Source organism: Hypoxylon trugodes (genome assembly GCF_022578975.1).
Source record: "Hypoxylon trugodes strain CBS 135444 unplaced genomic scaffold F4822scaffold_2, whole genome shotgun sequence".
Taxonomy (NCBI): Eukaryota; Fungi; Ascomycota; class Sordariomycetes; order Xylariales; family Hypoxylaceae; genus Hypoxylon; species Hypoxylon trugodes.
In genome coordinates this window covers 1763200-1788114 of record NW_026250017.1, presented here as the reverse complement: position 1 = coordinate 1788114, position 24915 = coordinate 1763200, and the positions used below count along the sequence as shown (strand labels likewise).

The 24915-nt window shown below is 46.9% G+C and overlaps 10 protein-coding genes across 10 annotated transcripts; all 10 read left to right on the top strand.

Annotated features, from left to right (window-relative positions):
* The first annotated feature begins 4357 nt into the window (after window positions 1-4357).
* F4822DRAFT_122511 (casein kinase I) lies at window positions 4358-6166 on the top strand. The gene is made up of 4 exons (XM_051452603.1): window positions 4358-4632; window positions 4683-4789; window positions 4968-5529; window positions 5585-6166. The coding sequence occupies exons 2-4, from the start codon at window positions 4778-4780 to the stop codon at window positions 6124-6126; spliced, it is 1116 nt and encodes a 371-aa protein (XP_051318034.1). The 5' UTR covers window positions 4358-4632; window positions 4683-4777; the 3' UTR covers window positions 6127-6166.
* Window positions 6167-7841: 1675 nt separating this feature from the next.
* On the top strand, window positions 7842-10725 carry F4822DRAFT_390275 (DNase I-like protein). Its single transcript, XM_051457042.1, has 2 exons — window positions 7842-8666; window positions 8721-10725. The coding sequence occupies exons 1-2, from the start codon at window positions 8527-8529 to the stop codon at window positions 10036-10038; spliced, it is 1458 nt and encodes a 485-aa protein (XP_051318033.1). The 5' UTR covers window positions 7842-8526; the 3' UTR covers window positions 10039-10725.
* A 299-nt stretch (window positions 10726-11024) lies between these two features.
* On the top strand, window positions 11025-11682 carry F4822DRAFT_122452 (uncharacterized protein). The gene has a single exon (XM_051452602.1). It carries the CDS (start codon window positions 11073-11075, stop codon window positions 11409-11411), a length of 339 nt encoding a protein of 112 aa, XP_051318032.1. The 5' UTR covers window positions 11025-11072; the 3' UTR covers window positions 11412-11682.
* Window positions 11027-12852, top strand: F4822DRAFT_390273 (uncharacterized protein). The gene has a single exon (XM_051457041.1). It carries the CDS (start codon window positions 11583-11585, stop codon window positions 12705-12707), a length of 1125 nt encoding a protein of 374 aa, XP_051318031.1. The 5' UTR covers window positions 11027-11582; the 3' UTR covers window positions 12708-12852.
* A 182-nt stretch (window positions 12853-13034) lies between these two features.
* On the top strand, window positions 13035-15538 carry F4822DRAFT_390269 (2-methylcitrate dehydratase). The gene is made up of 2 exons (XM_051457040.1): window positions 13035-13883; window positions 13972-15538. The coding sequence occupies exons 1-2, from the start codon at window positions 13587-13589 to the stop codon at window positions 15361-15363; spliced, it is 1689 nt and encodes a 562-aa protein (XP_051318030.1). The 5' UTR covers window positions 13035-13586; the 3' UTR covers window positions 15364-15538.
* A 344-nt stretch (window positions 15539-15882) lies between these two features.
* Window positions 15883-17391, top strand: F4822DRAFT_390267 (SH3-domain-containing protein). Its single transcript, XM_051457039.1, has 2 exons — window positions 15883-16067; window positions 16162-17391. Exons 1-2 carry the CDS (start codon window positions 16005-16007, stop codon window positions 16918-16920), a joined length of 822 nt encoding a protein of 273 aa, XP_051318029.1. The 5' UTR covers window positions 15883-16004; the 3' UTR covers window positions 16921-17391.
* Window positions 17392-18096: 705 nt separating this feature from the next.
* On the top strand, window positions 18097-19260 carry F4822DRAFT_122153 (uncharacterized protein). The gene is made up of 2 exons (XM_051452601.1): window positions 18097-18495; window positions 18656-19260. The coding sequence occupies exons 1-2, from the start codon at window positions 18223-18225 to the stop codon at window positions 18977-18979; spliced, it is 597 nt and encodes a 198-aa protein (XP_051318028.1). The 5' UTR covers window positions 18097-18222; the 3' UTR covers window positions 18980-19260.
* A 281-nt stretch (window positions 19261-19541) lies between these two features.
* Window positions 19542-22053, top strand: F4822DRAFT_441307 (uncharacterized protein; the record flags this gene model as incomplete). Its single annotated transcript, XM_051462847.1, has 6 exons — window positions 19542-19820; window positions 19933-20067; window positions 20127-20269; window positions 20327-20651; window positions 20719-20748; window positions 20948-22053. 6 exons carry the CDS (start codon window positions 19542-19544, stop codon window positions 21524-21526), a joined length of 1491 nt encoding a protein of 496 aa, XP_051318027.1. The 3' UTR covers window positions 21527-22053.
* A 163-nt stretch (window positions 22054-22216) lies between these two features.
* On the top strand, window positions 22217-23082 carry F4822DRAFT_425465 (P-loop containing nucleoside triphosphate hydrolase protein; the record flags this gene model as incomplete). The annotated part of the gene is made up of 3 exons (XM_051460333.1): window positions 22217-22328; window positions 22384-22967; window positions 23053-23082. 3 exons carry the CDS (start codon window positions 22217-22219, stop codon window positions 23080-23082), a joined length of 726 nt encoding a protein of 241 aa, XP_051318026.1.
* Window positions 23083-23279: 197 nt separating this feature from the next.
* On the top strand, window positions 23280-24755 carry F4822DRAFT_390218 (uncharacterized protein). The gene is made up of 2 exons (XM_051457038.1): window positions 23280-24383; window positions 24459-24755. The coding sequence occupies exons 1-2, from the start codon at window positions 23717-23719 to the stop codon at window positions 24521-24523; spliced, it is 732 nt and encodes a 243-aa protein (XP_051318025.1). The 5' UTR covers window positions 23280-23716; the 3' UTR covers window positions 24524-24755.
* Window positions 24756-24915: the final 160 nt, after the last annotated feature.

Sequence of the window (24915 nt, the reverse complement as noted above, 5' to 3'; positions counted from 1 at the left end):
GTAGACGCGACAAACGATTAAAAGTTCAGGCCCTTTAACGCCTCGATTTGTTTGAATTTCGTAGTTCGTGTGAGACTTTCAGCTACCTGAGGTCGTAGCTCTAAAATTTTCTTCGAAATATTCCCCTGTGTTTGATTCGGTTTACTCTACTGATGTGAGACTTAGGGTCGAACTCTGAGACTTGTGATGTGAGCGACGGTATCGGGCCGCGAGTTTCGATTCTCGTGGGCTTTGAGCCACGTTTGATCATGATGATTAGAAAGGTGGCATGTTCTTCTTTGTGTTCGTGTTCCCCTAACATTCCATCATTGAGTGTTCCAGTCCCTGCTCCCGGATGATGGACGACAAAGAAAATATTATATCGACGCAGCCTAGACAATACAATACACCGATTACGGCTATTATTCAGACACAGCTTCCATGTACAAGTGTATTGCCTGGGCCCGAATATTGTGACAATACCGGCTAGCTAGAATGGTGTTTCCGGCCTTCTACTCATAGCGAAATTTCTAGAAAGTAGAAATTGGATCAAAGGGATATCCTAAAAGCCCAGTCTCTCTCTCTCGCCCTTTTTTCTTTTCTTTTATTCTCTACGGCTATCAGCTCAACAGCTGCTAATTCTGCCAAAGCTAAGCTGTATTATTCTAAATCCTTCATTTGTTACTTGGCAATTGGGGCCCTGTTCCCTTCGGTGGTAAGCAATCAACCTGCTGCACTTTGGGAGTCGGGGGACTCTGGTAGCTATTGGACCTTCTGTTATTTTGGTGCAAATTGTGGCAAACTTAAGAAGTCAATATATCCACTTGGTTACTCTGAATTATGTGCATCACATACAGTTAAATCATCATCAATGGTGGGGACCTATGAGAATGACGCTGCTCCATTCATGATCTGGTAAGAAACTGAACTCCTGGATATAACTTTGAAGTATTTTCCAAGTTATTATGCAATATACGTGCACCGTAGCCTTGTATGAAGCAGAGTAAACCCAAAACTTGATTCATGCTCTCTCGGGAGCACATGAACAAGTTCAGTGCAGTCGTCAGTATTTTATTCTGGGTCCCGACCTCCCGATTTACGGTGACAGTATGATTTGGGCAGTCTAGACTGCTGTGATCGGCAGAGCCTCGACTGACCTAGAACTACTGCCTCAAGTAGCTGAGTAATCGAACAGTACCTATGGAGATTTGGATAAATACCTAGTAGGTAGCTACCTAGGTAGGCGAGACCATCACTTAGCAATTGTACAAGAAATGGCATAACGTATAGAAACTCGTCTCGACTAGGCTGTATATCCTTCTTCTTAGTAACACTGAGTTGACGATGTAGTCACATACTTAGGTACCTAATTTATGTAGGTACTTAACAATGCACTTGTTTCTATATACCTAGGTAGGCAGCCTTTCCTGGCGTGTCTTGATAGTACAAACAAGGAAAATCTTGATTATATAATAACAATACGTCGCTAATAAACCTGATCCGTTTTTCTATTTTTGTACTTTTGCATAATCGTTGATGTACTGCTGTATCTTCTATATGTGTATCTATAGCTTACCTCTCATGATAAAATACGTTTCTGGGTCATCATTTAACAGCTTATTAACTTGCGTAACTCGGGTATAAAAATGGTTGTCTCAAGATTCAATCGTCTGATATGTTGGAGGATCTTGCGGCCTTAAGTTACGAAATGGAAGCGGGCACAAATGGATAGGCGACGTTCATATGCAGAGGGACGAATGAATTTCGGTAAAGATATGAGCCCCTCCCAGTACTCGTTTGGGCGCCTTACATATTTACAGATGACCAAACGCTGACGTGCTGCTGCAAGTAATACTACTGTACTGTAGTAACACTGAACAAGGAGACAAGGAGGAAAGAAAGGAAAGGAAAGGCCATTATGGGAAACCAGAGCAATTGTCCGTGACAAGATAAGAAATACTATCTTCTTCATGGATATGTCTGTGCGTGGCACTTGTGATGTCAGGTCGTCTTGTTAGACCACCTATTGCTGTGTCAGAGAAAGTAATAGGAATATGTTATGACTCCCTACTTTTTATATGTGTAATTTGGTAATCATATATATTTATTTCCTTATTTCTTTCTTCCATTTTTCTTCTTATTTGATATCCTAGAAATATGTAGGTATTATTGGTAGTGAATATGCTGACAATAACGCCGAGACCTGAAAACACATAGTGGTTCACGAATCACTGCTTGCCAACAGAAGGGGGGAAGATCTCTGCCGATCTGTATGGCGTGTCATACTAGTAGGCGTTTAAAGATTTTTTTTTTTCCTTATTTTTTTTTTTTCCCGCATAAGGTATGACCTCGCGATGGAAATTGAGGCCCTTTTACACGCTTGTACTTGCTATTCATATCTGTATTATACCTGTACACCTAGGCCTATTTAGGCTTGTAGATACTGAGCTCGGTACCTGCGAATGTGCTCTTAGCAGGCTTGTATACGAATTTCAACCAGGTAGCATAACCAACAAATCCATATATACTTATTAAGTCGTTCAATGCGTGTGTCATTGTATAATTGATACTTCCCAAGACTTAGCCGAACTTGGAGGAGGTACGGAATTTGGCATTTTAAAATGCCGCTTGCGAATTTGAGGGAGCTTTCTTCCTGTTTGCGTGGTTTGCATGGAAATTGTATTACTGGTGCGCGAGCCTCGTGTTTCGTATGGACGTACATATATATACCTAGGTATATATATATATGCCTGCCTAGGTACCTACATACAGACTTACATATGTAGGTAGGCTGGAGATATGACATATAAGTAGCTGTCTGGGTACGGCGTGTCTCTTTGTCGTCCTCCGACTCGCCAGTACATATGTAATTAATGTCTGATTCGTGCTCCCTTTTGTAATTGGATTAGAATAGGGAATATAGGGGAATATGTCTTGTTACCTAGGTACCGAAATTGCATACCGTGTAGGTAGCCTGACAGTTATGATTAACGGTTACATATAATTAATGCTTTAAGCGCTTGGATTTTTGTATCTTAGCCCCTGGAAAAGTAAGACCTACTACCTTATGTAGCATACTTAGGTACATACAGTACCTACATGTACGCAAGGGATAGTTACCTAGGTACCTACCTAAATAGGGGATCAATGGGTTTAATACCTGTACCTAGGACTTTGTAAAAGGCGATAAAAAAATACACTTATTACCTCGGACTCCCAAAACATACGATTCCTAAATCGGCCTTTCTTGTCCTTTACGCTTTTCTATGCTTGATTATCTGGTGATTATTACGTCGTTCGTAGCAATCGTTGCAAGAAGAATTGATTAAGGTGGGAAGATAATTGCCGGTTCTGAAGTTCTGAAACTGGCGACCGGTCGCTGAAGGCCGCTGATGGCCACTAAAAAAGGGCTATTAACGTACCTAAGTACCTAGCTTATGGTACATGTACCTAGGTAGGTACCTACCTATGTAGTAGGGGACGCATGAGTGTTCCTTGACCACATTGAAGACCTTAATTAGGTACCTACCTAGGTAAGCACCTACAGTGTCTGTCCGCCACTTCCGCTACTATCTGCCTTCGTACGAATGTTATGTACATACATATATACATATTCATGTAAGTGTATACCTAAGTAGGTAGATATCAATTATGCGTACCTTTTGGTAGAATATAGATATTTCTAATTCGATGCAGGTATCTAATAGAGGTACATTGAATCAATGTGCCTACCTAGGTATGTACATAAGGTATGCGACAGTTATAAAAGCAACGGCCGTTAAACTTACCTACATACATAACCTAGGTAGGTCCATACTGCTGTATTTCTGTCAGCCACAGTTGCCTCAATGCGTTCGCCCTAAGCAACCTTACAAATAGGCAAGATGCACGCCCGCACCCACTAACGAGGGTGAGCATTTAAAGGCAAAAAAAAAAAAAAAGAAAAAAAAAAAAGAACCCCAATCAATCAATCAATCCACCTATGGTTGGTCCTGCCCAGCTTTTGATGAGGCGCGCCCAACCCCATTCCAGCCCATCCATAACCTACTCCACTTGCCCAAAATCCGGTCCACCGCCGTCTCTTCCTCCTCTCTTTCCTCCCTCCCCCCCTACCTAACCGCTAACTTTCCATTCTTCACTCGTCAAACGTAATCCTTCCACACTTCCATACTTCCACCCACCGTCGACTCGAACTGAGACGTGTTAATCCACCGGCGAATAATTCAATATTCGACGGCCACGTCTTTTTTTACATACTTTTGTTTTTTTTCTACTTTCTTTCCTCCCCGTTCTCATTCTATTTTCAACCATTTCCCCCTTAGACTCCAGTAAAGGCTACTGGGTATAGTCACTCTAAACAGTCGGGTAAGATTACTTCTCTTTTCTGTTCTCGTTCGGCATCCCTCCGCCCTATCTGGTTATTCCTGTCTACCACCAGCCTCAAATTCTCTGCCACTTGCCTGAGGTTGACAGACAAAGCTTTCCCTTGCTTTATTGTTTCCCTGGTCGCCATTCAATCTCCCCTTAGTTGTATTATTCTATTCGTAATCATCTTACTACACTTATCCCTACGCAAACCTGGCCACTCTTTTGTTTGTCCGAAGGCAGCCTTGGTTTATTCTCTTGCTTTTGGTGTATCCTACAATGATACCTGTCGTTGCCCACCGCCTTTGATCTATTCTTGCTAACTTGGATTGGAACAGGCCGACCTGAATCAATCCAACCGATCCGAACAGGAAACCGAAGCCTGTATTTTACTACATTCGTCGAGCACGGTAGCTCACCCTCAGCAGTCAGCATGACCACTATGGTACGTTGCCTTTTCAACTCTCGTCATCATACTGGATGGTGGAGCGCAAGGTGGATTGCCTCTGTTGTTTGGCGTGGTGGGGACTGAATGTCGGTGTGTGTCGATGGGACAGCACCTTATAGTTTTGTTTTGGCGGGCATTATTGGTAGCTGAACTATGGCGTACTGACTTAATTTAGGATCTTCGCGTCGGTAATAAGTACCGCATCGGTCGAAAAATCGGATCCGGCTCGTTCGGTGATATCTACCTAGGCACCAATATTATCTCCGGTGAAGAGATTGCCATCAAGCTGGAATCTGTGAAAGCGAAGCACCCCCAACTTGAATATGAGGCTCGAGTTTATAAGTCGCTCGCTGGTGGCGTCGGTATCCCGTTCGTCCGTTGGTTCGGAACCGAATGTGATTACAACGCCATGGTGCTTGATCTTCTAGGCCCCAGTCTGGAAGATCTTTTCAACTTTTGCAACAGAAAGTTCTCCCTGAAGACGGTACTTCTTCTGGCCGACCAGCTGATCTCCCGTATCGAGTACATCCATGCCAAGTCCTTCATCCACCGTGATATCAAGCCGGACAACTTCTTGATGGGCATCGGAAAGCGAGGCAACCAGGTTAACGTCATTGACTTTGGTTTAGCGAAAAAATACCGAGACCCCAAGACTCACTTCCACATTCCGTACCGTGAGAACAAGAACTTGACTGGTACTGCCCGATATGCTTCTATCAACACGCATCTTGGCGTTGGTGAGTCTGCGTAGCCCCATCACGTGATAGCAAAGGATTACTAACAAGATGGCAGAGCAATCTCGTCGTGATGACATGGAGTCCCTGGGCTATGTTATGCTCTACTTCTGCCGGGGTTCCCTTCCTTGGCAAGGTCTTAAGGCCGCCACTAAGAAGCAGAAGTATGACCGCATCATGGAGAAGAAGATGACTACGCCAACTGAGGTTCTCTGCCGGGGCTTCCCTAATGAGTTTGCTATTTACTTGAACTACACGCGATCCCTGCGATTTGACGACAAACCCGATTACAGTTACCTCCGAAAGATATTCCGTGATCTTTTCGTTCGTGAGGGGTTCCAGTACGATTACGTATTCGATTGGACAGTCTACAAATACCAGAAGAATGCCCAGGCTATTGCTCAGGCCGCCGGTCAAAACGACAACGAGGATGACAAGGCACGACGTACTACTGCTGCGACCGCCGGCCAGACTGCGCAGTCCGGCGCCGTCAAGCCTAACGCAATCCCTAGCTCTCGTCGCAAGGTAATCGAGCGCGGTGCTCCCGGCGTTGACACTCCAGAAACCAGCCGTGCCGTTGGAGGAAGCGACAGGATGTGAGTGTCTCGCCAGCCCAGCCCAGCCCAAGAATTCCTAGTAAGGAATCATATTTCCTTCGAGTTTAGTGTGATTTACAGCGCTGGCCGGAGGAAATTGCTGACATGATTGCTGACACTTCAGTTTGCGGTAACAGGCTGCGATCAGCTTCCAAGGGCCAGGGTGCTGGCTCCGGATATGCATCTGGTTCTTACCGACCGAAATGATTGATTGGTATTTTCACGTTGGTACCATCTGTTGTGCTGCGACGGGCGCAACGATTCGTGCGACCCGCGCAATGGAAAGCAACTCGAAACCGTGGTAGCCTCGTTCACTCCCTTTGTATTGGCTCTGAAATATCCGTCAGTGGATCTACGCCAAGTATCGTTGGACAGAGGACCGCGCACGATCCCTTTCATATCGTATGGATTGCTATTGTTTCCGTTCTTCGATGACTCTCGGTTTACGACTAAATTCACTGGCTCGGACGGCCTGGGTAGCTCTAGAAGGCGTAGATTTGTGTCTGCCAGACGCATTCGACGTTCTTGTTGAGTAATCTAGGTCTGTTTGAACGGCACTTCCGGCATCCTGATCTGCTCGGGGTGTCGCTTACGGGATTTTAGTCTATCAAGGCATGTTCACCTCAGCTCTCGCACTTTAATTCAACACGTCGACTTGAGGGAACGCCGAACTTGAGATTGAGCACCAACGCGCCTGGAATTAATGCCAGGTTCGTCCTGGGTCGTTGATGCTCCTTCGATGCGATACATCAGCCTTTCGGTATAACCAAATCCTTCGTATTTCTTTTTGCTTGTTTGACAGTTTCTTTCTTTTCATGTTCTCGTTCGGATATTGGACTGTTCACGCCAACCTCCTCCCGGGGATGTTATAATGAAGCGGAGGGGTCGTCTTCAGAAGCCGCCAGGAATGGACTAGCTCAACAATGCCTTCTGGCTCATTTTCACGGGGTGATCACATAGGTCGTGACTTGGCCGGAAAGTCACCTTGCTTACAGGGTACAACTATCGACTGGCAGATCGTCCTAACACGACATCATTGTTGCCCTAGGCAATGGTGGATTTTCTAATGTTGCGATCGAACGGTGGTCTGATATCCCCTGGTGGTCACTCTTGGAATGAAAACGGCGAGTGGCATGCTTTTTACTAGTTTGGCGGCAGCGGCATCTACGGGTACGAACATCTTAACTTACTCACCAAGACCTCTAAGCACGACATTTGCACGATGGCTCGGCGCGTACGATACGAAACATGTCTCTTAGGTCATCGATTAATGGTAGTATCGGTAGAGCTGGCTTGTGGAAGCTAGGACGAAGAGGAGGTTCTCCGCGGCGATGGCAGTAGGCAACCAATACACGCTAGGTAGTTACACAGAATGAATTCCATTTGCATTATCATACTTCGCTTGTGGGAATAGGTGAAACAACGGTATGTCACCAATCGTCTCGAATTTGGGTGACTCGTAGCTTCATGACTAGATACATTTGAGAGTGGCTATGAGATGAGCATAGTATTCCCAAGGCACGGTGAGACGCACTACGCCCTATTAGCATACCCACGTCGGTAGTCGGTGTAGAGAGGCTGTGCCTACCTAGGTACTGGGAAGTTGCAGTCACATGGGCGAGCCAAGTACAAGGCTCTGGGCCAGCTGACGCGGAGGGCGCCCTAAAAGATAGGATGAGACGTTGTTCAGGTGTCTTGTCACGACAAGTTCCTAGTACCTAGGTAGTCGAAACAGGAAAACAAATATAAGAGGCGGCCAGAACCTCGCAAATGGCAACTTTCTATGTTGGGTGTTCTAAAATTCATTGCGGGACTAGCCAAACCCATCCCTGCTACCATATTTAGGAGGACCCTGAACATCGGATAATACCCGCGAGTTCATATCGATGACATAATACCTATTGTGCAAGGAAGGGATACCTCAAATACAGTTCACTATCCTGGGTACTCCCTTGCTCTCTTTCCCTTTTGACGGCAAAGTGCCCCACTAATCAGACATTAGGTACCTACCTAGGCATAGCTAGGTAGTCTTTGATTACCAAGGTAGGAAGTGGAAAGTGGGAACTACGAAGGAAGCTTGATTCCCGAGTCGAAGGTTTCCATTCTCTATTGTACCCGTTTCATTAACTTTGAACATTGAATCTTCTTTTAGCTACCGACAAGCTATCGCATACCATACACAATCACAGAACTCGACAACTACGACTACGACGAAGACTACAAGTAAGATCACAACCGCGACTGTAACAACAATTTAGAATTGAAAAGAAAAGGGAGAGAAAAAACGAAAAGAAAAAGGAAAAACCTCTAAATTTGTCTATTCCTTATTATAGGAATCTTTTTTACTGCTACTCCTATACTACCGCTCAAGAGATACCTAAACCTTTGGTCTAAGCTCACAGACATGGAGCCAGTTCCGACGCTGGACGTCTTTATACTCACGTTCAACGCCGCAAAGCGCCAAATTAATATTCCCGTCTTTGCTAGACACATATACAATGCGTTTGGACAGAATGCCTCAACACTGCCCGAACTAGTCGTCATGTAAATACCATAATTCCCTAATAATGTCCGAAGTTGCCTACTTACCAAATTCAGCTCGCTTCAGGAGATGGCCCCGTTAGCCCAAGCTTTCATAGGGTCTTATATCCTTAACCCATATTTCCAACGGTACGAATCGGCCATCAATCTTGCGGCCGCCAAGTTTGCCGCAGAAGAAGAACGTCAACACCGCCCAAAGGGCCGCCCGTACAAGCTGGTGACCACGCGCAATGTTGGTATGACAGGCATTATGCTCTTCGCCCGCGAATCCGCTGCCGTTCACAACCTTCAAGTCGCCGAAGTCGGGTTCGGCGCCGGGGATATGGCCAATAAGGGTGCTGCGGGCCTCCGAATGTTGTACAGGAAGGAAAACGCAGATGGCACCTTGTCGACATCAACTGAATTGACTTTTGTCAGTGCTCACCTCGCTGCTATGGAGTGGAATCTTGATAAGAGAAACAAGAATTGGGAGAGTATAGTCTCAGGCCTCGTATTCGAGGACCCTAAAAAATTTACCGAACGCTCCTCAATGCAGACATCGACACTCCCAGCGAATGAAGATTCAGAAGCCGAAGTAGCTCTCCTTGAGCAAGACTCGAACGAAAAAGCGCTGCACGAAATTTCTATATATAAGCCAAGTTCTCATCTCTTTGTTTGCGGCGATCTTAATTATCGCCTGTCTAAAATCTCGCCGGCCTCGGACTCTACGTTCCCCGATGTCGACCCCGAGAGTCCGAATCATTTTGCTCGCTTCCTCGCCCGCGATCAACTCACCGCGGAGAAAAATGCCGGACGTACATTGCACGGGCTGAGCGAGGCATCCATCAACTTCCCACCAACCTACAAGCTTGTGCTATCGCCCAAAGCAAAGCCACAGGCGCAACTTGGCCGTATCGGAGACGACGAGAGCGAAGAGAACGATATGGATGATGTGGAATGGTCGTGGGCTTTACACCGGTGGCCCGGATGGTGTGATCGCGTCTTGTTTCTCGATATACCTTGGTGGGCTCGAGAATCCGCCGGCGGCACAAAGATGAGAGTCACGGCCTATGACGCGATTCCTGCTGTCAGATCGAGTGACCATAGAGCAGTATTTTTACGATTAGAGGTTCCTATGCTTGAGCCTGACAGCCTTCTACCGACTGAGTCTGCGTACGAGAGGGAGTTGAGCGCCGACTGGCACGAGCCCGTGGACCCACGCATTCAATTGCCATTTCCTATCGATTTTCAGTCCTGGGAACACAGATCCCATGTCAAAAAATGGGAGTCCACTATTGGGTGGTCAATGCTGATCTCGCAGTCAAAGCAGGGCATCATGGTACTGGTCACGGTGTTCTTGATCGGTCTTGGTACATGGTGGTATCGGTCGCGATAGGGCGCGGCCCTGCTACAAATCTCAGAATGGTCGATTGGTTGGCTGAAGGGTTGGTCGCGGATGGGTTGGGCGCAGCCCAGAAGTGGTTGAACGTTTGCGTATTGGCATTCGTTATTCATGATCTGGCTAGAACCGTAGTCGCCCGACAACGATTTTGCGAGATACTTTAGCATTGGTGTTTTCTTGGGGGTGGTTTATAGAATTCATCATCCTTTTTGGCCCTTTATATCCTCCTCCTTCTATCAGGGTCATAGCGTTGATTTACAAGGGAGGGAGGCTCTAGTATTGGTTGGGTAAAAGTGGTTATCCTGAGGTTATTGATTGTAGGCGGCGATTATACCCTTATGCGTGAGAATGGCGTTTTGTTTTTTTACCTTTTTTTTGGCTTTAACACATATTCGTTACGCTAGAAGTAGGGAGGAAATGAAGGTACTGAGAGCCATCCCCATTTGTCCTAGACATGAGAAATTGCTAGAATTATGTCAATCATGAACTCGGAATATTGGCATTGGCTGATATCCGGATACGGAAGTCGACGTCACTCGTCATGAGGCAAGTCTTTGTTACATAATTGCCTAGATAGACGCCATACAAACTTCGAACATTCTAAAAGCCTTTATATACACTTAGTCTTTGAGTAACTGGTCAATGGCATTGTATACCGTTATCATTCATGCCAACTCTCTCTTGAAGCTAACATGTCTGAGCCCACAACACAACATTTCGTGGAGAAGTCTCGTGCCGATAGACGGACAGAACTATCCCGAGATCTCCATGCCAATCTAGGCCTTGTACTAGGACTTTCGTCGCAGATCAATCGGCTCCAATTGCATGTCGATTACGTTGGTCGTCTAGATACTAACAAAATATGGGCAGGCTTGGCTAAACTAGCGAGACCAGCGCGATGGGATATCAGGTTCAATAATGTGCAAAAGGACATTGGGGATACTAAGGATACACCGGAGAAGATCTTACCTTCGCTTAGGGATGCACTTCTCGATGCCGCGCCGGTGGATTTGCACCAGGAGATCACCATGGAGCAAAGAAGGGGAGGCCAGAGGCAACACCGCGACTTCGCTGGTATACTGTCTCACGTTGACACGGAAGCCATCGCCGCCTTATCTCTCAGCATCATGCAGCGCCATCTCGCAGAGGACAAGAAACGCAAGCCATCACCGTTGCAGCTACCTCTCGTCAGAGGTCAGTTCTTCGGCTCAGCACATGTCTTCTATATGATCGAGTTCTACCATCCACAAACCCGCAAGGCCATCAAGTGGATTATCAAGATACCAATCAACGGCACGCCAGACATATGGGATAGGCTGTGCGCTGAGACACTACGGACCGAGGCTCTTGTGCTATACAGTATGTGACACTTAGAACTATTCCTTTGCCCCCCCCCCCTTTTTTTTTCGGTTCCAGACGCCAGGAATCCTTCCTCAAGCTAGTGAATGGATGTGCTGCTTCCGAGACATGCCTAATACTGTCCAAGGCCCCTTACATCTAGAAGTAATTGCTAACATTTGTCTTTTTGAGTGCTACGGATGAATACTACTGTTCCTGTGCCTGCGATTATCGATGCCGACCCGTCCCCGTATAACGAAATACACGCGCCGTATCTCATCATGGAATACATGGAGGGCCGAACACTGGACCGCGTCTGGTTCGGGGAAGATGGCGACGAGAGCAAAATTAGGGAGACGAGGGCCAAGATTCTTCGGGGCCTAGCACGAATTATGTTACAGCTTGGGAGGTACGAATTTGAGACTGGTGGGGCGCCCATATTTGACGAGGATGGTGTAATCATTGGTGTAGGAACTGTAAGGGAACTTGACGTCCAAGCTATGGTGCAGCGATGGTTTGGCGACGAGGATTGCGAGAAGGCACCATTATACGCCGGAGTAGGCCCCTTTCATGACGCGGCAGAGATGTACGAGGCACTCTTAGATTTGTATCCTAGTGATGACGAAGCAAACATAGGAGTCGACAAGCTACTCCGGCTTCTTATAAGTTTCGTCCGTGAGCCCTCGAAGACGAGGCCTCCCAGCGAAGAGAAGAAAAGAGCAAACAAAAAGAAGGAAAAGGGATTTGTGCTAACACACCCAGACTTTAGCTTGCGTAACATCATCGTCTCCGAAGAAGGGCACATTGAGGCTATACTTGGATGGGATGGTACGCGTATCGCGCCAAAATCCATCGGCAACGAGGCACTTCCCCGCTGGCTCACTAGGGACTTCAACCCGTTCGTGTGGCGCTGGCGGCCGGCTATTGAGCTCTGGAGGAAAGGGGGTGAATACGAGGTGCCCGAAGAAAACCGCTTCGAGGATGCGCCATGGGTACAGAGGGAACTCAGGAGCGAGTATGCGAATACGCTCCGAAGGAAAAAGAGAAGGAGAAGGTTAGACATAGATGTGGGCGTGGATGTGACGAGACAATCGTTATTAGCACTCAACTTAGACACCGCGGCCAGGGATCCGAGATGTAGGACTGCTATCTTGAGGAGGATACTGGAGAAGTGCTCCCGGATATCTGAGGAGTTTGACTTCAATCATATCGTCGAGTTACTTGGCAGCGGGAAGCATCTAGACATGTATAAGCTGCAGTGCTTAGAAAGGAACTTTAGGGAGCTTGTTGATCATGGTTATGTTAGGGGTGGTGCTGCTTGGTAGCTATCACTATATCGAACAGGTTGAACGTTACCCCTAGAGTGTGTTATGCTAGTTTAAGTGTGATAATAAATAATATAGTGGTAAACTTAAGGGAAATCATGGAATTTATTGGGTTGGGACTTGTGACTTAACCCTGCTAGACTTCGGTAACTTAGGTACATAGGTACTTACCTCCAGCGCTAGAAAAAGCTGGGGGTGAAGGATGTTGTATTTTTTAGGAGTACAGGTTTAAATACTTAGCACTGTGCGCCGATAACGGTGGATTGTTGTACATACCTAGGTACCTTATTTTGAAGATTGGAAGTATTCATCGACAACCCCATTCTATTTTTTTTAAATCTCATTATTGCTTCGTAAACTTTTGGTACCTGCTTAGGAATGGGTACCTAAGGAGCAACACGCTTATCCCCTTACCGAGGATCCAATTCGAAGGAGTTCACATCCATACCGGACCTGGTAGTTTAATACTCACAATACTGAGGTTGTGAGGGAATACGTATTCCCGTCTGAGTAAGCACCCACCCCCCAGATACCTAGGTACTCAAGTTTCGGTAAGAGCTTAGCGTTCATTGCCCCACCATTGGCCGCATGTAGCCGGGACAATTCTTTGCTCCAGTCTACCGTACCGAGGAAATACATGCAAATCACTAATTGAACCTGCAACAATATGTACCTACTAAACTACTAAATGCTAGGCTATCCTTCTTTATTACCTAAGTCGATAGCTCTCCAATTTCAAATGTTCTTAACAACTTCTCTATCTTAGCTACCTAGGTATGTAGATATATATATACCCCATGTTTTTATTCGATAGCTTTTGACCTTCCCCCGCCATAGACCCCACCGTCCTCTTATAGACAGCCTGCGATCGAGAAAAAGATGTCTTCTGTTCATCGTGGTCTTCGATCTGCCTCCCGATCACTGCGCTTACATCCAGGAACCACCTTGCAAAAAACCGCTCCTCTAAGCCTTTCTTCACGGGCAGCGTCTGCGAAACTCGGAGCTTCTACGTTACTATCACGCCCCGCCTACACCGTCCACTCCCTTTCCTCCTCCTTCTCTACCACCGCCACGCGCCAGTCTGCTCCTGCAATGCCTCAAGAAGCAAGAGAATACGACACTGAGATTAGGGATATCGCTAGTTATGTCACCAAACCGATCCGGTCCGAATTAGCTGTAGGCTTCCCTTATGTTTATATCCTGGAACCCCAGTTGGAAGAATTCCTGACAAGTGCCCCGCTAACTGCACGGCCTCCCACTACAGTTTGACACTGCGCGATGGGTTTTCCTCGATACCTTAGGATGCGGACTCGAGGGTCTCCGTTTCAAGGAGTGTGCTAAGCTGCTCGGTCCCGTTGTCCCGGGTACTATCGTTCCTAATGGCACCAAGGTGCCCGGTACCGACTTTATCCTCGACCCCGTAAACGGTGCCTTCAATATCGGTGCTATGATCCGATGGCTCGATTACAACGACTGTTGGTTAGCTGCCGAATGGGGCCACCCGTCCGACAACTTGGGAGCTATCCTGGCCGTCGCTGACTGGGTCAATCGCACCAATAAGGCGGGGGGTAACCTCGCCGGAGGCAAGACCTTTAACATCAAGGATGTTCTCGAGGGTATGATTAAAGCACACGAGATCCAGGGCTGTCTGGCGCTACTTAATTCCTACAACAAGGTTGGACTAGACCACGTTGTATTGGTTAAGGTTGCCAGCGCAGCAGTCGTGTCTCATATGCTTGGGTTGAGCGAGAAACAGATTGCCGATGCTGTTACTCAGGCCTGGGTGGACGGCCAAAGTCTACGGACGTATCGGCACTCCCCAAACACCATGTCCCGAAAGTCATGGGCCGCCGGCGACGCCTGCCAGAGAGCTGTGAACCTCGCCTTGAAGGTTATGAAAGGCGAACCTGGTATTCCCACCGTTTTGTCTGCGCCTGTGTGGGGTTTCTATGATGTTTTATTCAAGGGCAACAAATTTGAATTCCAGCGTCCCTACGGCAGCTACGTGATGGAGAATGTTCTTTTTAAAGTCTCGTATCCAGCCGAATTCCATTCGCAGACAGCCGTGGAGGCTTCCCAGAAGATTCACAACAAGCTGAAAGAATTGGGCAAGTCGGCAGCTGATATTAAGGGCATTACGTGCAGAACGCATGAGGCGTGCATTCGAATCATTGATAAGCAATTTAAGCCTATGGACAACTTTGCGGACCGCGACCACTGTATCCAGTACATGTGCTCGGTGATGCTTGTGTTTGGACGTCTTGAAGCGACTGACTATACAGACGGCGGCGAGGCGGCGACGTCGCCCTTAGTTGAGTCCCTCCGCAAGAAGATTAAGTGTGTCGAGGACCCGCAATTCACCAAGGATTACCATGACCCGGAATTGCGAACCATCTCCAATGCGCTGACGGTGGAATTAAACGACGGTACCGTCCTAGACGAAGTAGTTGTGGAAGCCCCGTTGGGACATCGTCTAAGGAGAGACGAGGCCAAACCACATATATTGGCCAAGTACAAGCGACACTTGGAACCACACTTCTCTGAGTCGCAAGTTAAGGAATTGGTGGAGTTGGGTATGGACGGTAAAAAGCTAGAGGCTACGGCGGTCGACGAGTACGTTGACAAGTATGTGGTGAAGAACAGTCCTTTTATCTAAATAGATTTGCAATTTATGTATGTAGATTAAGATGGCGTTGGAAGCTATTTGCATGCCTACGTGTACCATACATATATATATATCTACTTACAGATATGTTCTTACTTCCCGATGTCTACATGTGTACATACCTATAATTATGTAAGTTGCACATACATTAAATATATTATGTAGGGTACACCACACTCAGGGGCATACACGTGCAAATCATTATACCTACATGTACATAATCCATTCATGGTATGTACCTATATATGTATCTAAGTACCTCCAAATAATGTATCCCTGGAGGTAATAGCACAGCCACCGTTTATTCAACTGAAAGGCACTTTATTCCACTAAAATGTACCTAGTACTCCACTAAAATCACGAATCAGTCAATCAATCATCCCTAAAACGAAGCAGCCCACCTCAAGTAGTTCCATCATTCCATCAACAATCTCCCATCTCTTATTGATATAACGTCCCGACAGTTGCCCCCCCAATAACATTCGCCTCCCGTATCGTCCACCCTAATCATATATACCCTCAAGGTTGTAGTTGAAAAGGCCTCCCCATACATCTATTTAATCATTCGACAAATTAAAATCGACCGCACTTTCGATTCAATACGCGGTAGTTGGACGTAGGTCCTCAACAAAATGGTCACCTTAGAGCGTCAAGAAATCATCGCGACAAACAAGTCGCTTCGGCTTATCAAGAATGTATGCCGGCTACGCCAATGTTCTCTTTTGCAGCGCTTCTATGTACAGTAGATGGGTTAATTCTGTGATTGCTAACCTGCCTTTCCGGGATTAGGAGCTTGAACATCTCCTCGAGAAAGGCGTCCTGACCGACAATGTATTCGACTCGATTCATCGAATGCTTCCCGCGGAGACCTCCCTCTCCGGCGCGCCGACACCTGCAACGCGGACATCCGCAATCGCCTCGCCGCCACCACCCCAGTCACCGCCTGTAAACTCGATGGCAAATTTGGCAATCAACCAAAACCCAGCACCCAATCCCGCACCGCCGGCTTACAGTACGACTGGTCCACCTTCCCTCCCTGCGCGCACAGGTCCTCCGCCTCCGCCGCCAACGAAGCCGATCATCGCCCATGCAAGGGCGCTCTACAAATACCAAGCAGCCGATGACCGAGACTTGTCCTTCGAACGAGACGATAAGATCGCCGTGTACGAGTACATGAATGATGATTGGTGGATGGGACGCAACAAGCGAACGAACGCCGAAGGCATCTTCCCCAAGAACTACGTCGAGATAGACAACAGCGAGAAGGCGGGGTTTTACGCTCTGGCACAGCCGGTATATGCCACGCCCGGCCCGGCGCCAGGGGGCAATGGAGGATACCCGCCGCCGCCGCCGCAGACGCAGAATCCTTACAACGCGCACGTTCCTCCCATGGCCGTGGCGCAAGAGGGTAGCGGGCAGAGCGGGCAGAGCGCAGCCCCGAGCAAATTTGAAGAGGGCGGCAAGAAGTTTGGCAAGAAATTGGGCAATGCTGCCATCTTTGGCGCGGGTGCTACACTCGGCGGAAAGATAGTTAACGGTATTTTCTAAGCTCAGTCGAGCCATAGGGCGTTGTATCCATTAGTACATGTTAGCGGTGCTATTCTCCATGAGGTAGAAGGTGTGAACAAGGGGGTTCCGCTCTAAGATAATGAATGACAAGAGGGTTTTCATGGGCATCGGGTTGGTGGTCGAGGGCGGGCATATTTGTATTTTGTTACTAACGGGTTTATAACGTTCTTCAAGTTCTTACAGATTGTTTCACTTATATTATACCATATCCTTTTATGTTTATGGGTATCGTGATACTTTCGAGGTTTGTCGAAGGATATAAGCCCATATATACAATGTAATAGGTACCCACATAGCACCTGTATGTAACCTAGGTATATCACCTAATTGGGCTACGCATTATATATCTGTACCTACATATATGTACATACCTAGGCACTAATTTCAGCTCCTTATATTATGTATCTAGGTATCCGGGCATTCTTTAGGTACGAAATAAATACTTCCAACAATCATAGCACCCACCCACCTACATAAGATACATACCTATATCACCATTTAGGTCATCAACCATGTTTGCCTCGTTTTGTCCCATCTGCGATGTTTTGATTGACCCATGGATAAGCGTGGAGTTTGATTCAGTTAATCTCGATTATCGTCTCAGTTGGTTACAGGAAGTTTGAACCAGTATGTGTTCTTGGCCAAACGCAGTCGGCGTCAACTCCAGCTACTCGCACTCAGCACTCTACTAAACACTCCGTCTCATTTCCAGTACGAACCAGCCAGGACCTCCATCAACCTTCCATAACAGGTGTCGGATGGCTCGATCAGGGCGAAGATGTCATTGCTCCTATTCAATACGAAGCTCATTATCACGACCACGAGCTTCAGCAGCAACTAGATGACCATTTCACCATACATAAAACGGGGTATCCACCCCATGGTACCACTACCAATATTGCTGGTGTCACTGCCGCTGCTGCTACCCCGGAATACTAGTGTTACGTCGTCCACAACGCCTGTTGGGAGCTCCTGAGAGATCGGATCGATCCTAGTCACAATTTCCCCGTCAACAGTTTGGCTCACCATCTGTTCGCTCTGCTATATTATACCCCCGTGAATGCTACTAATGGTGTTCTAGTCTCTGGCCGCGAATCCAACCTTGCCACTCGATTTCATCCACGTAGGTTAGAGGCAAATGCTGGCCATTTCGCTTATTTCACTCATGTAAATGCATCCGACTGCTTTTTCATCACCGGCGACTTGGCTGAGAAGTTTGATCCCGATGAGGAAAGCCTCGAGGACGAAGTATCATCTTATGCTTACCTCGCCCATTCCGATATGCACTATAGAAACTACGACGAGCTGGACCGCTTTCGTCTTCTCCCAAGCGAACTTATCATGATCATACTCGCGTGTCTACCAAGTAGAGACGTCTGCAATGTACGGCTCGCCTCTCGATATATAGCAGATCTCTCCCCGCCGAACTTGTTCGACCAGCGATTCTGGTCTACCCGATTTGATCCGGATGCAGAAATGGGGTTTGTCTTTACTGGCCCTTCCAACCCGAGACCGATAGAGCCGGCAGATTGGCGCTCGCTATATTTTAAAGCTGTATGTACGGGATAATTTCATATCGAGGGCCATATTTTCTCATTTCTCCTTGGGCCCCTTGGGTCGCTGTGATTTCCTGTTGCTTGGGCTAATCCTCTTGCCCTTCCGCCCCCCTGTCATCTGTGTAAGAACATTTTGCTAAACTTGGATTCGTACACAGAAAGCAGCTCTGAAATCCGAGTTGTTTTGTGGCCTTAGAAACCGAAGTCGCGTCTGGAATATATTGCGACACATTTCCGACGCTCTATATGTAATATTAGAAAATGAACAATGGACACCCAACTCGTCCCTACAATCTCATTCGCAACCTCCACCCCTGGAAGCTGTATCTGCTGAAGCGGCTTTTGGTTCAGGCCACTCTTCTATGGGCCAACCGCTGCTTTTGAGCTGTCGACTCATTGGATGGCAAAGTATCTCTTGGCCACAATCTCTGAACGCCGCATACAAGAAAATACGGATTTCGTCCGTGTTTTTTAGATGGTAAGACGTACATCAGTGGTTTTCAGTTTCTCTTCACTGGTGATGAAAGCGATGCCATGTCGCTAAAGGCTGGGTTTACCAACCCACACAAAGAACGCGAGATCACCATAGAGCCTCGTAGCTCCATCGAGCGCCTTGAAGTTGCCATGAGTGCAAAAGGTGTAATTGGGTTGCGTTTTTATATCCAAGACCAAGAAAAGTCATACTCCTTTTCGGTAGGAGATATGAACCTCTCAGATCCAGCAAGTGGCATCTCTCGACTTGTCCCAAGTTACGGCATGCGGTGTGTTGGTTTTCATATCGGTATTGATGTAAGATGAAGGGGGTATCGCAGCCGCATTGAATTGCGTTGTTAACAACTACAATAGGTTTGCAAGATAATATCCATTTCACTTGCTGAACGACAGACACAAGAACTGCTTGGGTCTACTGATAGTTTCGTGGGTCCAAGGTGGCCCCAAAGCTCAGGCCCTCGCGAATTATGAAATCCAGAAATACCCCAAATCCGTCCGGCGTAGCAATTTCCCCAGCCTTCACCTACGCAATACTTCAACCTATGCCTTAACATGGATTTTGGCGGACCTGATGGACAGTTACTACGGTCATTAGTTAGCGTTGGCATATTCGTGGGAGGCTTTCCGTCAATGTTTCTAGGGATCTCATTTGTGTACAGTGATAGAAGTGAGCGCTTCTATGGTCGCAGAAGCTTCAGGAATGGGCTCGGTGATATGGCCTCCACGCCAGCCATTTGCCAGTGCTTCCCAATCGATGGTCCAGGTGGGGAAGCCATGACTGAAATAATCACTTCTTGGTCCAAAGAAATGGATACAGTCCAAGAAATTACGGTAAGGGCGACTTATTTTGCAACCCCTGCTTATACGCTCGATATAGAGATACATAGCGATACTTTGCGTAAAACGCAGTGGTAGACCTACTAACAAGCTTGTCCCGTTTTAGATCATCACAAACTTGGGAAGAAGGAAACAATTCCGACTCTATGGTAAAGATTCTAGAGGAGTAGACCAGGAGACAGTTCGAGTCCGACAAGCCAAGCGCGGAATGCAGTTTACCTCGTTCTATGCCAAAATCCAGGTTAGATGAGACACCGAAAATCATCACCAGGACATATAGTAAACTAATACCTGTGTTAGTCTCCTCTCGGGCATTTCAGAGACTTATCCGCCCATTCTCAGACTATAAACGAGAACTCTCAAGTCGACGTTGTTTTCGAACCACCGAAAACTGAGCATCGCATTCCCATCGACCTAAATGTCCTAAGTTCAGCCCAGGATATGTTCGCATAGTCTCGGGGGGTTGCTTTCACGACTGCAGATCTTTCAAATGTATGCAGAATCCGCGTTTCGGTTAACGATGGAACGCATGCCGCCCTTCAGGATCATATCTCAGGTCTCTGGCTCGATTACTACGATTCAACCAGACCTGTTATCGTGGGACAGTGGATAAAGGAACTCGATACCTTGGATATATCGCCAGAAGATAGAGTAACGGAGCTGGTAACGTGGCACGATTACACAAACCGAGATACGCGGGTGAAATATGGATCCATCAAAAAGTTCAAGTTAAGCACCAGCCGCGGAATTGTCAAAGAGTTCCTTGACCCTGATATTTTCGGGAAAATACGACTGGAATATCGAGAAAATCCATACGAAAAATTAGTTGGTTACGCTATATAAGCTACCCTTTATAAATATCCGATGTTTACCTACTAACATAGCAACGAAGGGCGGGATCCTCTGGGGCTATAATCACGAGGTGAGCACTTTCAGTTCTCAGGAATATATATTTCCCCTACTCCCTTTCGTTTTAAGGTCCAACGCCATACATACTCGATACGCTTAGATTCCATGAGCTCGATACATAGAGCTCATCGCAATCGAATCCACCTAAGCTAGGTCGCTTTTCCCTTCCTATTCTTCGCAAATCGTGGAAGCTAATGCCCTAGGATTGACAGTGGGATCATGTGCGGGTCTTCTATACGATGAAGAGAAATAAGCTTAGGGTGCCTTTGCTCGCGGACTCTGCTAGTGTTCAATATTCGTGGACCGTCCCGCAAAGAGTGTTTATGACGGAAACTCACGATGGCGGCCGGCCAAACCCAGCTATAGCTATCGAAGTTATATTTAAGCAAATGACTAACGAGGTGGCTGGCATTACTTTGACGTATGAAGACGGGTCACATCAAACCCTGGGTGTCCCGGGAAGAGGGGGCAAGCGAGTGATGCTTTCTTCGAGCGAAAAATTGGTTCAGATGGAGGTAGGGGGCACACGAAACAATAGTATTATATTCATAAAAGTTATTCTAGCCACCTACTTGAATAACTTGGCTCAAAATTTAAAACAAACCCATCAGTTTCTAACGGATTCCGGCCGAACCATGAATTTTTCGAGGACGAGCCTAGAAGTTATCAATAAGCGTATCTACAGACGAACCGTATATACTCTTGATAAATCCCGCTCTGTTCAATCCAACGCGCACGGTACAACTTCTCGCCCAATTCCTAGAGATGCAGGAACGTTCATCGGATTCTGAGCGCTGCCAAGGAAGCTCGGGGCACTCCGACATGCTCGATTTGGTCCAATTTTTGAGGCAGAAGGTAATAGCAAAGATTCAACGATGTAGGTAGTAGGAAAAGTTCGGGAAAGGTTCGTAGCGGCGAATAGCTGGGTGTGTGCTTCGCGCGTGTTAGAAAGTTTATGTTACCTTTCCGCGAACGTTTTCGTTGCGAATATGAACATCGTAGAGATAGCAACGAAGCACCGCGCGGAAAGCTCGTAAACAACCACTACACAAGCATATGTATACGATGCAGGCAGTAGCCCCATCTACACCTCTTCCACAGCAACAGACCAAGAATCGAAACACCCTATGAACGAGCTTCCTTCATAGACTCGGCTTTCTATAATAATAAAAAGCAAGGACCTTTGAGGAAATACGACGGGTCATGCCTAATGGGTCGCGATGGTATGTTCAAGCGAGGTCGGGAGCCAACCTTTGAGGTCTTAGTATTGTCTCATAGAGGATTCCCGACCTAAGAAGCACCTAGATATTCCGCCTATAAGTTAGACCAGCCTTAAGTGAGAAATATAGAAGTATAAGAGGCTCACGGAGGGATTTCATCCCATGTCATTAGCACGATAACCCACCAACAACAACCCCTTGTAATTCCAAAATAATCGAACCGTTATTATCTCACCCGTTTATTACGAACTGTAAGCGACGATGAGTTTCATAAAACTTTTCCCTTTGTTAATCCTACGCCGTCTTCCAAAGCTCAACTTCCGAACTATCTTAGCTTCTCCTCTCTTTAGCCAGCTTGGTGAAAAAGGAACAGGTAATTCTAATTAATCATAATGTCTGGCTAAATGCTAAGTGCAAAGCATTTATAGGTACCTCGCTTCAGCCTCTCATTATTTTCATCATCGGGGTACCTGGGGTGGGTAAGGGCACTCACTCGGAATTTATCAAAGCTGCGTTTCCCGGCCTGACCCATCTCTCTTTTGGCGGCCTGATACGGTACCAGGACAAGATCCCAGGATCTTGGGTTAGCAGTTTTCCACGTCGCGAGACAACTGACCGACCACTCCTCCCAGCCCGCGATGCTGTTAAACTGGTCCGGGACACGATCGAAACAGGAGTGAAGCAATATGGTCAAATGGTTTGGCTGATTGATGGCTTTCCACGCGACGAACAGCACGTTGCGGAGTGGATGGCTCAGATGCCACGGCCAGATTGCGCTCTGTATCTATTCTGTTCGCCTGAAGTTTCATGTGAACGCCTACTTGGACGGGCAGGAACATCAGGGCGACCCGAAGACAAGGATCCGAAATCAATACAGGAGAGAGTCCAGCGCAACAATGCTGAGAGCGGCCCAATGCTTGATGCCCTTGAACAGTCGGGCGTGCCGATAATCAGAGTGGATACGGATAGGGATCTCAATATCGTTAAGGAAGAAGTCGTCGATCACATCCGGGTAAGCTTTCATTTGAGCAAGTTGACTTGTACATAACTAGCAGGTAGTAGGCATCTAGACATAAGTCAGACTAATGAAATAATAGGGGATGATGAAGCGTTCGAAACGTGTATGAGGTATTACATTGGAATCCGCCCATGAAAATAGAGCGGCACACGGCGATAATTCTAATGGCAACTACGCAATGAATAATTCCGATGAAGTCTCACAAACATGGCCACTGAACATGTGGACACTCTAGACTTGACTAATTCGTCGCGAATTAGAAGACTAGATCTCTTTCGGGTGAATCCGGATTACTGATTCCAGCTCCGTCCCGTAATATTTTCAAGCGCTAACTGGGCTCGACCGCCTCATAATAATCATACGATTGTCAATGGGTTGGTGATTCAATGACATGCCACTAATAGCCCGCTTTTTTCTCCCTCTTATTTTCTTTTTCGTCTTGGGAGGCGTAAGACAGAATATCGAAATCGTCAATTTAGTCAGACGAGACGAGAATAGTTCGGGTCTAATAGTTCGAGCATGGCCCTACCATACCAGCTCAGCAGGAATGGGGGGTTTTTTTTCTCTCTCTTTCTTTCTTACTTGATTCAGCATAGTACACAGGGTTTTATTCCTGTATATAAGATGCACTTGAATCTGGTGGTGAGTGAGAAGTTAGCTAGCTAGATACCTACTATTAAGATACAATATCACCAAATTCAATCAAGATTTTTTTATATCAAACACACACAAATACAAAGATAATGCAGGGTGATATCTTTCAGATGGAACGAATGAACACCCAAATTCAGGCCCCTCATTTGGAACCCATCCCTGTCTCTGACAGCAATACAAACCCTCAGGTCGCTATTTATAATGAAGACGATCTTTCACACCTCCTCTACGTCAACCACTTGCACCACAACCACCATGGTGGTAAGGTTTTCATCAATCATGTCTATCGTGATGGGTACTCTACGCCGTTAGAGTCGCTGCCGACAGGCACGCAGACCCCTGTGTCAGAGACCAACGAAACTCCAATCCTAAGCGACTGCGAGTCCGACTTCGATGAAGGTGTGTACTTACCATCGCTATCGAGCACCTATTCCCGGGGCAGTCCTCTGGGATTTGAAGATGGTTTCGAATTTCCCGTCTTCCTCGGCAGACAAGCAGAAGAACCATCGCCGCCTATCGTGCGATCGGACCCGGTATCCAAGCTAAGCCCGGGCCTCGGGTACCAGCGTAAACATGATCAAGCAGCAGCACCGAAAGTCAATCATGTGTCGGACATCTCTGGACCATTGATGTCATGGTGGCCTGAGCCACCGGAGTTAATGGAGCACCAGTGGGCCGAAGAGAAGATCGTCAAAAGTGAAGAACCTAAAGCGATGCCGGTAGAACAACATGTCTCAAGAATCGAAGGACCTTTAAGTAAGTGGCGTCTTTCTTTTTCCTCTGGAGTCGGCGTCGCCCCGAGAAGTTTCTACTAACTCGTTGCTCCAAAAGTGTCCTGGTGGCCGACTCCAGTAAAATACCTGGAGTATGAATGGGACGAGAGGTTCTACGAATGAAGAAAGTGGGATAAGGCAAATGTATAGTGGTTCGGCGTTTGCATTCGGCATGGTTTATGGCGCGTCTAAGATACCCTGGCATATTGAATTCCTTTTTATCTGCTGTATTTTCGTTATGTATGGAGTTCAGAAGATTCCAGGGTCGGCGACAATAAATCATTGCCTTAGGTAGTGGGTTTCACAAAATTGTTTTTCTCCGCGGCAAATACAAAAACGAAAAAAAGAGAGGGAGGGGGGGGGGGGGGGGGGAAGGGGGGAAGAAACGGAGGGAACTATGCGTATATCGTAACAGATGTTTTTACTCTATGAAAGGTCTTCGGTGATAGATAGTGGACTTCCTAGTGCCGCTGTCCTTCCCCTTAATCTCACTATGTATTGGACACATACGTAGG